Source organism: Anolis carolinensis, unplaced genomic scaffold, assembly GCF_035594765.1.
Source record: "Anolis carolinensis isolate JA03-04 unplaced genomic scaffold, rAnoCar3.1.pri scaffold_14, whole genome shotgun sequence".
Lineage (NCBI taxonomy): Eukaryota > Metazoa > Chordata > Lepidosauria > Squamata > Dactyloidae > Anolis > Anolis carolinensis.
This window is the reverse complement of record NW_026943825.1, coordinates 5590077-5606115: the sequence shown is the minus strand read 5'-3', so window position 1 is coordinate 5606115 and position 16039 is coordinate 5590077. Positions and strand designations below refer to the sequence as shown.

Sequence of the window (16039 nt, the reverse complement as noted above, 5' to 3'; positions counted from 1 at the left end):
GCTGACGATGCTCTCGTTAACGGAGCTCAATATAAACACGTATATGGTCACTTGTGTGTTTTGAAAATGATGTGGGTGGGAAAAGATAAAGTAAACTTGGTCATGGGTCCACACCAGGCGTGGTCAAACTTCGGCCCTCCAGTTGTTTTGGATTTCAACCCACACAATTCGTAACTGTTAGGAATTGTGGGAGTTGAAGTCCAAAACACCTGGAGGGAAGGCTGAAGCTGGCCCATGCCTGGTCCACACTTTTTCCCAGCCCCCCATGAACCCCTTACCTTTCTCTGTTGCTTCTCCCAGGCCGGGTCGAGCAGCAGGTCACGGTCCCAGTCCTCCTCCTGGGCCATGTAGTCCTCGGTCGTCATGTAGGAATGGTTGTACTGGACGTGGGTTTCTATCTGCGTCGTCATGTTGCCTTCTGTGCCTGCCCTGCTCCCCGCTTTGCTCTCTCTTTCTCAGCCCTTCTTTCCTTTGCTTTCCTCCTTCTCTCTCGGCTCCTCTTGGAGGTCAAGGTTTCTCCCCCCAAGTCCTCCCAGGCTGTGCTGTCCGTCCGCTTGCTTCTCCGCTGCACCTGTCAAAACCGGCCCACGTGACCGGTCCTCAATAAGTATTATCAGCCCCTGGGAAGGAGGATCGGGTTCCGTCTTAAAAAGGCCAAGGGGGAGGGAACGGCACACATGTCCCCACCAACCAGGCCGGGTGAAGACAGCTGCGGTCGAGCCAAGGGTCCCCCCTTGAGAGCAGAGCAGGGCCCGTACTGTCCAGAGACAGACACGGGGGAAATATTGCAATGCGGCATAATAATAATAATAATAATAATAATAATAATAATAATAATAATAATTGCCATCCCAGGTGACAAGGACCTCAAGATTGAACTGCAAAGACTCTCGCAGAAACCAGTGCAGGTGGTCACGGTGGTGATGGGCACACTGGGTGCTGTGCTAAAAGATCTCAGCCGGCATTTGGAAACAATAGACATTGACAAAATTACGATCTGCCAACTGCAAAAGGCCACCCTACTGGGATCTGCACGCATCATCTGAAAATACATCACACAGTCCTAAACACTTGGGAAGTGTTCGACTTGTGATTTTGTGATACGAAATCCAGCGTATCTATCTTGTTTGCTGTGTCATAAAATAATAAGAACAAGCATGGACATGTGAAAAATGTGGTCAGCAAAGAATATGCCCAAAGAGTCAGAAAAACGTTGAAAAGCAAAATAAATGGCGGAAATACAATCAAGGCTATCAACACCTGGGCCATCCCCGTCATCAGATACACTGCTGGAATTGTGAACTGGGCGCAAGCAGAGCTGGATGATCTGGACAGAAAAACAAGGAAACTTGATGACAATACAATGCTCATTGCACCCATGTAGTGATGTCAACGGACTTGACCTGCCCAGGAAATCAGGAGGCAGAGGGCTTCTGCAAGTGAAACAAACGGTAGAAGAAGAAAAACATGTGCTGGCAGATGATGGGAAAGACAGTCAAGAACCAACATTGATGGAAGTCTGTAATAGAAAACTTTTTAAAGTGCAAAAGACAAAACTGGCAAAAGAAGGCTCTCCATGGACAGTTCCTGGGAAACACTGAGAACAAAACTGATAAGAAAAAAACATGAATGTCGCTCACAAAGGAGAGCTCAAGAACAACCCATTAGAAGAAATGCTTAAGCAGCTGAGGGGGAAAAGGAAAGGGCCTGAGGCTGTGAGGAATGGTGGGAGTTGAAGTCCAAATCACCTCATGGGTCCAATTTTGCCCATGCTTGGCAGGGCCGGCCCCACCATAAAGGCCAGTGACGCCGCCGCCTCGGGCGCAGGTCCCGGGGGGCGCCGTCAGGCTGGGAGGGAGGCGGGGCACCGCTCTGACGGTGCCCCGCCGCCCGACCAGTGCGCCCTGGCCTTGTGGCTCCCTCTTTCGCCGCCCGGGGAGGGGAGGAGGGATCGCCTCCTTCCCTCCCCGGGCGGCGAAGCCTGCTTCTTTCGCCGCCCGGGGAGGGGAGGAGGCGATCCCTCCTCCCCTCCCCGGGCGGCGAAGCCTCCCTCTTTCCAACCCTGGCTGCGCCTCCCACGCTGCGTGGGAGGCGGGGCCAGGGCGAATAGCATGGGAGGCGGGGCCAACCCTGGCCCCGCCTTCCACCCAGCGTGCCCTGGCCCCGCCTCCCACGCAGCGCGGGAGGCAGGGCCAGGGCACGCTGGTTGGGAGGCGGGGCCAGGGCGCAGGAGGCGGGGCCGGCGGGGGGCGCTTTTCAGCGCCCCCGCTTAATATTTAAATTTATCTCCGACCGGCCCTGATGCTTGGTCTACATCTATGATGGCGAAAACATCAGAACGGCCTGCCTCAGGGCTGCGTGCTTTATCCATCAACGTTCAACATTTTACACAAATCACCAGCCACTACTAGAAGGGACAGATAGAGAGTTTCATCTACGCTGATGATCGTGCCATCACCGCTCAAGCAGGGAGATTTGAAATGGTTGAACAGAAGCTCTTTGAAGCTTGAGGTGCTCTTACTGCCTCTTACAGGGAAGACCAGCTGATTCCTAATCCATTTTAAGAATAGATAATAATATAATAATAATAATAACCCTGCAAAGATTGTGGAAAATGAACACGCAAAGATACTGTGGGACTTCTGAATCCAGACTGACAAAGTTCTGGAACACAACACACCAGACATCACAGTTGTGGAAAAGAACAAGGTTTGGATCATTGATGTTGCCATCCGAGGTGACAGTCGCATTGATGAAAAACAACAGGAAAAACTCAGCCGCTATCAGGACCTCAAGATTGAACTTCAAAGACTCTGGCAGAAACCAGTGCAGGTGGTCCCGGTGGTGATGGGCACACTGGGTGCCGTGCCAAAAGATCTCAGCCGGCATTTGGAAACAATAGACAGTGACAAAATTACGATCTGCCAACTGCAAAAGGCCACCCTGCTGGGATCTGCACGCATCATCCGAAAATACATCACACAGTCCTAGACACTTGGGAAGTGTTCGACTTGTGATTTTGTGAAATCCAGCATATCTATCTTGTTTGCTGTGTCATACAACATTGTTGTGTCAATAATAATAATAATAATAACTTTATTTTTATACCCCGCCCCATCTCCCCGAAGGGACTCGGGGCGGCTTACATGGGGCCTTGCCCGACACAACAATATAATAACAGCAACAAGACAATAAAACAAATATCCCAACAATAAAACATCAGCATCAATAAAACAGTCATAAAAATCAACATACAGCATAAAATGTTAAAAACAGGAGACTAATACACGGATCTGGGCCAAAGTGCAGAATATTTCAAAATGGGGAGAGGTAGTTTCACAGCTAAGCATCTTCAGCTCTGAGCATTGCCTGGGAAGCATTGCAGCATAACAAAATATCTGGGAGTCACTCAGGACTGTGTTCTGACTTACAAGAAGCAATGCTTTAATATCAAGGAAAAAGTGGGTGCTAGAAATACTATCTAACTGGCACAACCTGGGGATCGCAACCAGACGCAGTGAAGGCATCTGCCCTTGCGCTTGGCTACTCTGCTGCCCAGTGTGGAATATATCTCACCACGTTAAAACAGTGGATGTGGCTCTTAATGAGACATGCCACATTTATCACAGGATGTCTATGTCCTACACCACTGGAGAAATTATACTGTTTAGCCGGTATTGCACCACCTGACATCCGCCGGGAGCGAGCAGCCAGTAATAAAAGGACCAGGGCTGTGACATCTCCGGCCCATCCTCTGTTCATATATCAGTGCAGGATGGTTAGTCGCCTTGAGTCTCCATGGGGAGAAAGGTGGGGTATAAATAAAATCAATAATAATAATAATAATAATAATAATAATAATAATAATAATAATAATAATAATGGGGGCCTCCGGTGGCACAGCGTGTTAAAGCACTGTGCTGCTGAACTTGTGGACCAAAAGGTTGTAGGTTCAAATCCGGGGCGCGGAATGAGCTCCCGCTGTTAGCCCCAGCTTCTGCCAACCTATTGATTTTATGTATTTATTTGTGATATTTATATCCGGCCCTTCTCACCCTGAAGGGGCCTCAGGGTGGTTTACAAGTACAGTAGAATCTCACTAATCGAAGCCTCGCTTATCCAAGCCTCTGGATAATCCAAGCCATTTTTGTAGTCAATGTTTTCAATATATTGTGATATTTTGGTGCTAAATTCATACAGTAATTACAACATAATATTACTGCATATTGAACTACTTTTTCTGTCAAATTTGTTGTATAACATGAAGTTTTGGTGCTTAATTTGTAAAATCATAACCTAATTTGATGTTTAATAGGCTTTTCCTTAATCCTTCCTTATTATCCAAGATATTCGCTTATCCAAGCTTCTGCCGGCCCGTTTAGCTTGGATAAGTGAGACTCTACTGTATATGTACATACAATATATTATATTATACAACTATATTGCAATATTATTAATAATATTGCATTTAATATAAATGTACAATTATAATAGTGAATTATAATCTAGCAGTTCGAAAACATGCAAACGTGAGTAGATCAATAGGTACCGCTCTGGCGGGAAGGTAATGGCGCTCCATGCAGTCATGCCGGCCACATGACCTTGGAGGTGTCTACGGACAACGCCGGCTCTTCGGCTAAGAAATGAAGATGAGCACCAACCCCCAGAGTGTGAGTAGATCAATAGGTACTGCTCCGGCGGGAAGGTAATGGCGCTCCATGCAGTCATGCCGGCCACATGACCTTGGAGGTGTCTATGAACAATGCTGGCTCTTCGGCTAAGAAATGAAGATGAGCACCAACCTCCAGAGTGTGAGTAGATCAATAGGTACTGCTCCGGCGGGAAGGTAATGGCGCTCCATGCAGTCATGCCGGCCACATGACCTTGGAGGTGTCTATGAACAATGCTGGCTCTTCGGCTAAGAAATGAAGATGAGCACCAACCCCCAGAGTGTGAGTAGATCAATAGGTACTGCTCCGGCGGGAAGGTAATGGCGCTCCATGCAGTCATGCCGGCCACATGACCTTGGAGGTGTCTATGAACAATGCTGGCTCTTCGGCTAAGAAATGAAGATGAGCACCAACCCCCAGAGTGTGAGTAGATCAATAGGTACTGCTCCCGCGGGAAGGTAATGGCGCTCCATGCAGTCATGCCGGCCACATGACCTTGGAGGTGTCTATGGACAACGCCGGCTCTTCGGCTAAGAAATGAAGATGAGCACCAACCCCCAGAGTGTGAGTAGATCAATAGGTACTGCTCCGGCGGGAAGGTAATGGCGCTCCATGCAGTCATGCCGGCCACATGACCTTGGAGGTGTCTATGAACAATGCTGGCTCTTCGGCTAAGAAATGAAGATGAGCACCAACCTCCAGAGTGTGAGTAGATCAATAGGTACTGCTCCGGCGGGAAGGTAATGGTGCTCCATGCAGTCATGCTGGCCACATGAGATGAGAGAGATGGGGGTTGGTGGTGGGGGATGAGAAGGAATCTATGTTAATTGCTTTAATATGTTTCATACATATGTCTATGTTTGATGTTTTTAAAGTTTTGTTTTAATCTACAGTTGTATGTTTTTGATTTACATATGTGATATATTTTTATATACAGTAGAGTCTCACTTATCCAACATAAACGGGCTAGCAGAACGTTGGATAAGCGAATATGTTGGATAATAAGGAGAGATTAAGGAGAAGCGTTTTAGACATCAAATTAGGTTATGATTTTGCAAATTAAGCACCAAAACATCATGTTATACAACAAATTTGACAGAAAAGGTATTTCAATACGCAGTAATGCTACATAGTAAATACTGCATTTACGAATTTAGCACCAAAATATCATGATATATTGAAAACATTGACTACAAAAATATGTTGGATAATCCAGAACGTTGGATAAGTGAGACTCTACTGTATATGTAAGGCATTGAATTTTGCCATTTATTATGTTGTAAACCGTTTAAGTCCCCCTAGGGTTGAGGAAAGCGGTATAGAAATGCAGTAAATAATAATAATAATAATATGACCTTGGAGGTGTCTACGGACAACGCCGGTTCTTTGGCTTACAACTGGACTTAACGTCAGAGGAAACCTTTACCTTTTAATGATAATAATAACAACTATATTTAGGCTGATGGGGGAAAAGGAAGGGGCCCGAGGCTGTGAGGAATTGTGGGAGTTGAAGTCCAAATCACCTCATGGGAAGGCCCAAGATAACCGAGGCCTAAACAACACTATCTTCCTGTCAGACAATATGTCTATGTGCTGATTGGCTGCAACGCCCGCCCATCGAGCTCAAAAGGCGGGCTCCAGAGGACCATCCTCGACGCTGATTGGCGAACAAGTCAGGCATTTAGACTGAGGGAAAGGAGGGCGAGCGCGGGCGTGCGCATGCGCCGCTATGGCCGGCCCCGAGTGGAAGAAGCGGGCGCTGCCGGTGCTGGCGGGGGCGGCGCTGGGGTCCGCGCTGGCGGCCGAGGTGCTGGCGCTGCTGCTGCTCCGCCGCCGAGGGGAGCCCTTCCCGCTCCCGACGCTGGCGGCGCTGCTGGCCTTGCTCGGGAACGCGCTCGAGAGCGCGCGCCGCTTCGTCACCGCCTCGCCCAGCACGCGCGGCGTCATGCTCGCCGGCGCCGGGCAAGGCTGGGAGTAAGTGAGGGGGCGGGGCTACGCTTGGCCACACCCCCTAAAAGCAGACAGCCTATGGCATCAGGCAGCGAGAGGAAGGAGGCGGTGCTTAGAAAAATGGTGGGAAAGACAAAGCATGCCTGACTATTGATTGACTACCCTGACATCACTTTTGAATAATGTGTTGTCATATTATGTTAAAGTGCAATATATGTCTGGATAGGATGCCTCATGAACTTGGAATATATACTGCAGCTGTTTTTCTTAATCTGTTTACCCTATTATGCTTAAATAATAATAATAATGATAATAATAATTTTATTTTTGTATCCAGCCTCCATCTTCCCGAAGGGACTTGGGGCGGCTCACATGGGGACGAGCCCAACAACAACATAGGTTAAAACACAGATCCATAGATTAAAATAATAATATTACCATATAATGATATAGTACAATATAGTAATTTAATGCTTATATTGTGCTATGCTAATAATATATTGTGTGTATTATTTATTTATTTATAGCATTTATATTCCGCCCTTCTCACCCCGAAGGGGACTCAGGGAGGATCACATTACACATATAGGCAACACATTCAATGCCTTTTAACATAGAACAAAGACAAACAAACATAGGCTCCGAGCGGGCCTCGAACTCATGACCTCCTGGTCAGAGTGATTCATTGCAGTGATTGGTTGCAGCTGCTCTCCAGCCTGCACCACAGCCCAAGCCCAGGGACCCACCTTGACCAGGACCACCTTGACCAGGGTCCTTATTTACTTACTTATCAGAGTGATTCATTGCAGTGATTCATTGCAGCTGCTCTCCAGCCTACGCCACAGCCTGAGCCCGTACCTTTGATTTGTAAGCCGCTCTGAGAAGAGCGGGATATAAATGTAGTAAATAAATAAATAATACTAATAATATATTGTATATACATACACTGTAATATTGATAGTAATACAGTGGAGTCTCACTTATCCAAGATAAACGGGCCGGCAGAACCTTGGATAAGCGAAAATCTTGGATAATAAGGAGGGATTAAGAAAAAAGTCTATTAAACATAAAATTACATTATGATTTTACAAATTAAGCACCAAAACATCATGTATTACAAGAAATTCTCAGAAAAAGCAGTTCAATACACAGTAATGTTATGTAGTAATTATTGTATTTACGAATTTAGCACCAAAACATTGCAACATTTACTACAAAAACAATGACTACTAAAAGGCAGAGTGCCTTGGATAATACAGAACCTTGGATAAGTGAAGCTTGGATAAGTGAGACTCTACTGTAATGTAATATTGTATTACATTATGACATTATTATCAATATTATATGTATATACAATATGGATAATGTTATAATGTAATACAATATAATACTAATAATAATACAATATTCTAATATCAATTATATATTATATATTACATTTTATTTATTTATTTACAGCATTTATATTCCGCCCTTCTCACCCCGAAGGGGACTCAGGGTGGATCACATTACACATATAGGCAAACATTCCATGCCTTTTAACATAGAACAAAGACAAGACAAACATAGGCTCCGAGCGGGCCTTGAACTCATGACCTCCTGGTCAGAGTGATTCATTGCAGCTGGTTGCAGCTAGCTTGCTCTCCCACCTGCGCCACAGCCCGGGCCCATGTAATATTACTAATAATATTACATGTAATATTACTAATAATATTACAGTTTGGTAGTATAGTACAATATAGTAATATATAATGCTAATGTCGTGCTATGCTAGTAATATAATATATTGTATGAACATATAATGTGTAAGCCGCTCTGAGTCCCCTTCGAGGTGAGAAGGGCGGCATGTAAATGTTAAATAAATAAATAAAATCACAAACAACAATCAGAGTACATCAATAATACAGTAGAGTCTCACTTATTCAACACTCACTTATCCAATGTTCTGGATTATCCAACGCATTTTTGTAGTCAATGTTTTCAATACATCGTGATATTTTGGTGCTAAATTCGTAAATACAGTAATTACTCCATAGCATTAATGTTTAATGAACTACTTTTTCTGTCAAATTTGTTGTATAACATGATGTTTTGGTGCTTAATTTGTAAAATCATAACCTATTTTGATGTTTAATTGGCTTTTTCTTAATCTCTCCTTATTATCCAACATATTCGCTTATCCAACGTTCTGCCGGCCAGTTTATGTCGGATAAGTGAGACTCTACTGTACATGTAATATTACTAATAATATTACAGTTTGGTAGTATAGTACAATATAGCAATATATAATGCTCATGTTGTGCTATGCTAATAATATAATATATTGTATGTACATATAATGTGTAAGCCGCTCTGAGTCCCCTTCGAGGTGAGAAGGACGGCATGTAAATGTCAAATAAATAAATAAAATCACATAAACAACAGAGTACATCAATAATATATTGTAAGGAGACACGTCCAAGTTCATGTGGCCACCATGACAGCATGGAGCGCCGTTAGGAGCAGTACCTATTGATCTACTCACATTTGCATGTTTTCGAACTGCTAGGTTGGCAGGAGCTCACCGGATTCGAACCACCGACCTTTTGGTCAGCAAGTTCAGCAGCTCAGTGGTTTAATACATTGCACCACCGGGGGTTACATTATCAATATTATTAATTAATAATAAATTATTATAATGTATTTATTACCTGCCAGTAACAGGTAGGTTAAAATTCACAGTGTTATATTGGCTGGGGAGGCCGGCCTTCATGGCAACCTCTCTTCCTCCCTCCCTTTCAGCTACTGCTATTCCTGCCAGACCCACGTTCCTCCCCGCTGCGGCCACTGCTTCTCCTGCAACGTCTGCATCCTGCGCCGTGACCACCATTGCACTTTGCTGGGCCAGTGCCTGGGCTACCAGAACTACCGCTACTTCCTCAGCCTGCTGCTCCACGGCGCCGTCCTCCTGCTGTGTTGCGCCGTTCTCAATGCCGACGTGGTCTGGACTCTATTGCAGGAGAAACCCCTGGCCCAGACGGTGCTCCTGCTGGTCCTGCCCTGGCTGATGCTGCTGACAGGTAAGATCTCCAAAGAGGTGCTTGCGTATATGGCTTATGGACCTTGTCAGCCTAACATTTAACATTGCTTTGACTTAATTGACAACAACAACTGTGCTGGTACAGCTGTACCAGAAACTTCAACTTTATTTTCTTGCTGCAAATGTTTGCAATCATAGGACAGGCCACCTGTTTGGTTCCGCCCCTTGTTCAGGGCTCTGGGAGGGAAGGAGCCATTTTTAAGTTAGTCTCACTTAGGAAGCTCATCTATAGGACGTAGACCAGCTCGTCCCGTAAAAAGCTTCATATTTCAAGAACACCAGGGATAAAGACCGTCCGGGGATACAGAACAACAGCACAGAAACATCTGCAAGCCTTGGCTGGTAGGTCCACTTGGAGTCGGCAGTGGGTCCCAGACCAGCTAGGCCCAGATAATAGATAGCCTGGGAGGGGTTATAAGAGGGTTTTCACAGTTATTCAAAGTCTATCGCCTGTCCTGTGGGGACAAAACTCCTTGAAGATTTATTATTTGTTCATCAATAAAGACTTTGTTATTTCTTTAAAGACTTCAAGGCCATTTTTTCAGGGAAATTCCTCAACAACCTTTCTTTAGGCACCCTGGCTTCCCGCTGGGCGTAAAGTGTACGTCCTATATAATAGACAATCAGGCCCACCGCGTGACAGAACAACAACAACAAGCACAATAAAGCACAGCACTATACAATACTCACACCAAAACACATAATCCAAAGATTAAAATACAGCAGCAATAGAATTCAGATACAAAACTTGGGGGTTGCATTGTAGAGGCACAATGCCTTTAATTCCCAGTCTGTATTCCCAAATAAGACTAGGAACCAAGGAGATCCTTAAGATTACAATAATTTATTCTGGAGAAGAATTAAGGGGTGGGTCTCTGAATCAAGCCAGGTTAGCACCACACAGAGCAAGGAAAATGCCAGCAGCTTGAGATATTAGGAGGTGGGTAACAAATTACATGTATTATTTTATTATGACACAGCAAACAAGATAGATATGCTGGATTTCGTATCACAAAATCACAAGTCGAACACTTCCCAAGTGTCTATTATTATTATTATTATTATTATTATTATTATTATTATTATTATTGATACAACGACGTTGTATGACACAGCAAACAAGATAGATATGCTGGATTTCGTATCACAAAATCACAAGTTGAACACTTCCCAAGTGTCTAGGACTGTGTGATGTATTTTCGGATGATGCGCGCAGATCCCAGTAGGGTGGCCTTTTGCAGTTGGCAGATCGTAATGTTGTCAATGTCTATTGTTTCCAAATGCCGGCTGAGATCATTTGGCACGGCACCCAATGTGCCCATCACCACTGGGACCACCTGCACTGGTTTCTGCCAGAGTCTTTGGAGTTCAATCTTGAGGTCCTGATAGCGGCTGAGTTTTTCCTGTTGTTTTTCGTCAATGCGACTGTCACCTGGGATGGCAACATCGATGATCCAAACCTTTTTCTTTTCCACAACTGTGATATATTATATTATATTATATTATTATTACGTATTATTGGTTGCTGTGAGTCTTTCGGGCTGTATGGCCATGTTCCAGAAGCATTCTCTCCAAACTACAGGAAAGGAGATTCCACCTGAACATCAGGAAGAACTTCCTCACTGTGAGAAGGGCTGTTCGGCAGTGGAACTCTCTCCCCGGGGCCGTGGTGGAGGCTCCTTCCTTGGAGGCTTTTAAGCAGAGGCTGGATGGCCATCTGTCGGGGGTGCTTTGAATGCGATTTCCTGCTTCTTAGCAGGGGGTTGGACTAGATGGCCCATGTGGTCTCTTCCAACTCTACTATTCTATGATTCTATGATTCTATGACGTTTTGCCCACATCTGTGGCAGGCATCCTCAGATACCTCACAACCTCTGAGGATATCTGCCATAGATGTGTTTGAAACATCAGGAGAGAATGTTTCTGGAACATGGCCATACAGCCCGAAAGACTCACATCAACCCGCTAATTCCGGCCATGAAAGCCTTTGACAGTACATTATTATTGTTGTTGTTGTTGTTGTTGTTGTTGTTGTTGCAGGGCAAGTGAACTTCACGGCCTTCTTCTTTGCCGTGGTGACCGACGCTTGCCTGGCGGGCTGCCTCTTCTGTGCCGGGTTCCTGTTCTTCCACAGCCTGCTGGTGCTTCGGGGTCAGACCACCAAGGAATGGTTCGAAGGCGACCGCAAGTACAACATGGGTTGGCGGGCGAACCTCCGGGAAGTCCTGGGCAAGCGCTGGCACCTTGCGTTGTTCACCCCTTTTGTGGCTTCTCCTTTGCCGGGAGATGGCATCACTTTCCGAACTCGGCCTCCCAAGTCGGAGCCCCTCCTCAAAACCCGCGACCTCTAAAGGTAAGTTCCCTGATGATTAACTTTAACTCAGGTCTTGCCTGTAAAATGCCAACATGTGGAATAAATCAAATAATCTGGAAATTTATTTATTTATTTGCGACATTTATATCCCGCCTTTCTCACCCCGAAGGGGACTCAGGGCAGCTTACAAGTTATGTGTAGATACTATATATCATATTATTAGCATAGCAAAATATAAATACAGTAGAGTCTCACTTATCCAAGCTAAACGGGCTGGCAGAAGCTTGGATAAGCGAATATCTTGGATAATGAGGGATTAAGGCAAAGCCTATTAAACATTAGGTTATGATTTTACAAATTAAGCACCAAAACATCATGTTTTACAACAAATTTGACAGAAAAAGTAGTTCAATACGCAGTAATGCTATGTAGTAATTACTGTATTTATGAATTTAGCACCAAAATATTACGATATATTGAAAACATTGACTACAAAAATGCGTTGGATAATCCAGAATGTTGGATAAGAGAGTGTTGGATAAGTGAGACTCTACTGTAATCTGGAAATTTATTTATTTATTTGCGACATTTATATCCCGCCTTTCTCACCCCGAAGGGGACTCAGGGCGGCTTACAAGTTATGTGTAGATACTATATATCATATTATTAGCATAGCAAAATATAAATACAGTAGAGTCTCACTTATCCAAGCTAAACGGGCCGGCAGAAGCTTGGATAAGCAAATATCTTGGATAATAAGGAGGGATTAAGGCAAAGCCTATTAAACATTAGGTTATGATTTTACAAATTAAGCACCAAAACATCATGTTAGACAACAAATTTGACAGAAAAAGTAGTTCAATACACAGTCATGTTATGTTGTAATTACTGTATTTACGAATTTAGCACCAAAATATCATGATATATTGAAAACATTGACTACAAAAATGGCTTGGATTATCCAGAAGCTTGGATAAGTGAGGCTTGGATAAGTGAGACTCTACTGTATTATTTATTACTATATTGTTCTATACCATTATACTGCAATATTATTAGTAATATATAATACACAAGTATAATAGTGTATTATCATTATTATATTGTATTACATTATAATAATATTATCAATATTACCGTATATACTCGAGTATAAGCCAACCCAAATATAAGCCAAGGCACTTTATTTTACCACAAAAAACTGGGAAAACATTGACTCCAGTATAAGCCGAGATACCAATAAAGTTACATTAATTGAGGCATCAGTAGTTTAAATGTTTTTGAATCTTTACATCAAACTGTAATTTAAGATATGACTGTTCAACTCTGATTAAATCATTATTTTTATCTTCTTCAATGTAAATGTGCTTATGTATCCTTTTAATAATAATAGAGTGAAATAATAAATATAATAATAATAATAATTGCAGTAAAATAATAAATGTAGTAATAGAGTATAATAATAAATGTATTAATAATAATAAAAATAGAATAAAATAAATGTAAAAGTAACAACAATAATAGAGTAAAATAATAAATGTAATAATAATAATAGAGTAAAACAATAAATGTAACAGTAACAATAATAATAGAAAAATAATAAATATACCATATATATTGTTTGGTGAATCAATATTTGCGGGGCTGTATTATGAACTGTAATATGAGACACAGTTAAGCTATTCACTATACAGTAAAGTCTCGTTTATCCAACGTTCTGTATTATCCAACGCAGTCAGCCTCCCACCCGGATCCACAGCTGTTTCTCTAGGCAGCAATTCTATCTTTATTGACAATCAATTTTTTAGTAGTCAATGTTTTTGTAGTCAATGTTAAATAAGTGTTATTTAATTTTCTGGTTAATGTGTAAATACTACAACTGGTGCATGTTATTGTTTATTGATGTATTGTACATTGTTATTGTTTGGTATCTGATATTTCTGTGAGCCGCCCCGAGTCCCCTTTGGGGGAGATGGAGGCGGGATACAAATAAACTTCTTCTTCTTCTTCTTCTTCTTCTTCTTCTTCTTCTTCTTCTTCTTCTTCTTATTATTATTATTATTATATATACTCGAGTATAAGCCAACCTGAATATAAGTCCACCAGGACCCTCACCTGAGTATAGGCCGAGGAGGTTTTTTTTCAGTCCTAAAAAGGGCTGAAAAACTAGGCTTATACTCGAGTATATACAGTATGTTGTTCTATACCATTATATTGCAACTAGCTGTGCCCGGCTACGCGTTGCTGTGGCATTTTCTGGTGGTGTTGGTGAGAAATTGTTGAGGTAGTGGTGGTATTGAATGTTTGTTGTATGGTAGTCTTTATGTTTAGTATGCACACTGAAGTGGATTATATGGCAGTGTGGAGTCAAGATAATCCAGTTCAAAGCAGATAATATAATATTCTAAAAGAGTTATATAGCTGTGTGGAAGGGCCTTGAGTCTACACTGCAATATAATCCAGTTAAAATCTGATAATCTGTGGAAGAGGCCTAAGCGAGGCCTAACTGTGCCTGTCCCCTGGGCTGAGTAGATTGCTAGGAGACCAAGTGGGCGGAGCTTAGCCTTCTAACTGGCAGCAATTGGATAAAAACTATTATTCCTCTCCCTGTAATTAGGACTTTATTTTTCCTTTCTTTTTGTTGTATCAACCTAGAGCCGTGGATGATGGGTTGTGTTGTCAAATTTCGAGGTTGGGGGGCCTGTAGTTTTGTTGTTTTGTCCGCTGCCCTGATGCCATCACTCTTTTATATATATAGATATTATTAGTAATATATAATATACAAATATATTAGTGTATTATTATTATTATATTGTATTACATTATAATATTATTATAAATATTATATGTATAAATAATAAATTTTAGTATAGCACAACATTAGTATTATATATTATTGTATTGACACAGGAGACATGGTGGAATGATGTCTTCCTTGCCTGCTTCTTCACTCCGGCAAAGAGCAAATAATCTGGAAATCACCGTTTTTTCCTCTTTCTTCTTCAAGGGTGCCTGGTCTGCGCTGTTTGAAGGGAGAATGACGGCGGTCTCTGCTTGAAAGCCGATGAGCTGTTGTCAAAGTGGTTTCCTTTGTGGGCCGTTGTTTACATCCATGATCTAATATGGACGTTTTCCCACAATGGGGACGGTCTTTGGGGCCTTGGAAATGGTCTCGAAAAAGGAAGAAGTGGAGTCGTAGTTTGGGCTCCACTTGCCTGATACCTATGGGTTGACACTGGGATCCAAATGTATGTTTTTCTGGCCATTTTTATAATTTCCTTTGGGGTCCTTCCTTTCCATTGCAGCATTCCTGTATTTGTATTGCTTCCTGATCTCCGTTTCCGTTGGCATCCTCCTTCATAGCGCCAGATTATTTTCCGTCACAACATTCCACTTTTATATTCAGTAAGCGTGATCATTGCTTGTCAAAGCCTTTAACGTGGTTTTTATTTGCCTCTGTGTCCCACACTTTGCAAGCTGTGCCAATGGGATGGACGCGGGACAGTCTGCAGGACTGTAGAATTGATGCACTTTGACACCACTTTGGAGTCATGGGAGTTGTAGTTCTCCCAAGCCTTTAGCCATAACTACAATTCCTAGCATTATATTCACTGAACGATGGGGAGAAAGTGGTGTCAAACTGCATTTGTTCTATAGTGTAGACCAGGCACAGGCAAACTTGGGCCCTCCAGGCGTTTTGGACTTCAACTCCCACAATTCCTAACAGCCGGAAGGCTGTTAGGAATTGTGGGAGTTGAAGTCCAAAACGCCTGGAGGGCCCAAGTTTGCCCATGCCTGGTGCCTTCTTCTCATTTGTGGCCTATTTAAGAGGAATATTGTTATATATATATATTTCACGTTTTTCATTTAATGTCTCATTGACCCACCCTTGGACGTTCAGACACATTTTTACCCATTAAAGTAACGGCTTAAAGGCAAGAAAGAAAATCCTGCCGTGTCCTTTGAAGCAATAAATACCAAATTGTATATATATAATAAAGGTGGCTGCTTAGGAGCCAGGACTTTCTA

General features: G+C 42.9%; 2 protein-coding genes across 3 annotated transcripts in view; one reads left to right on the top strand and one right to left on the bottom strand.

Annotated features, from left to right (window-relative positions):
• The window catches only part of actn3 (actinin alpha 3), a 29442-nt gene extending 28839 nt beyond the window's left edge, over window positions 1-603 (bottom strand). The window contains exon 1 of the mRNA XM_003229170.4: window positions 279-603. Coding sequence (XP_003229218.1) covers window positions 279-410 — 132 coding nt within the window. The 5' untranslated portion in view covers window positions 411-603. The remainder of the gene's footprint in view (window positions 1-278) is intronic.
• A 5762-nt stretch (window positions 604-6365) lies between these two features.
• zdhhc24 (zinc finger DHHC-type containing 24) lies at window positions 6366-16037 on the top strand. Of its 2 annotated transcripts, none has more exons than XM_008123147.3 (4): window positions 6366-6644; window positions 9402-9679; window positions 11740-12052; window positions 14921-16037. In XM_008123147.3, exons 1-3 carry the CDS (start codon window positions 6400-6402, stop codon window positions 12048-12050), a joined length of 834 nt encoding a protein of 277 aa, XP_008121354.1. In that variant the 5' UTR covers window positions 6366-6399; the 3' UTR covers window positions 12051-12052; window positions 14921-16037. The 2 variants fall into 2 exon arrangements, with proteins under 2 accessions (XP_008121354.1, XP_003229221.1); XM_003229173.4 differs by having other exon boundaries at window positions 6367-6644; window positions 15018-16037.
• Window positions 16038-16039: the final 2 nt, after the last annotated feature.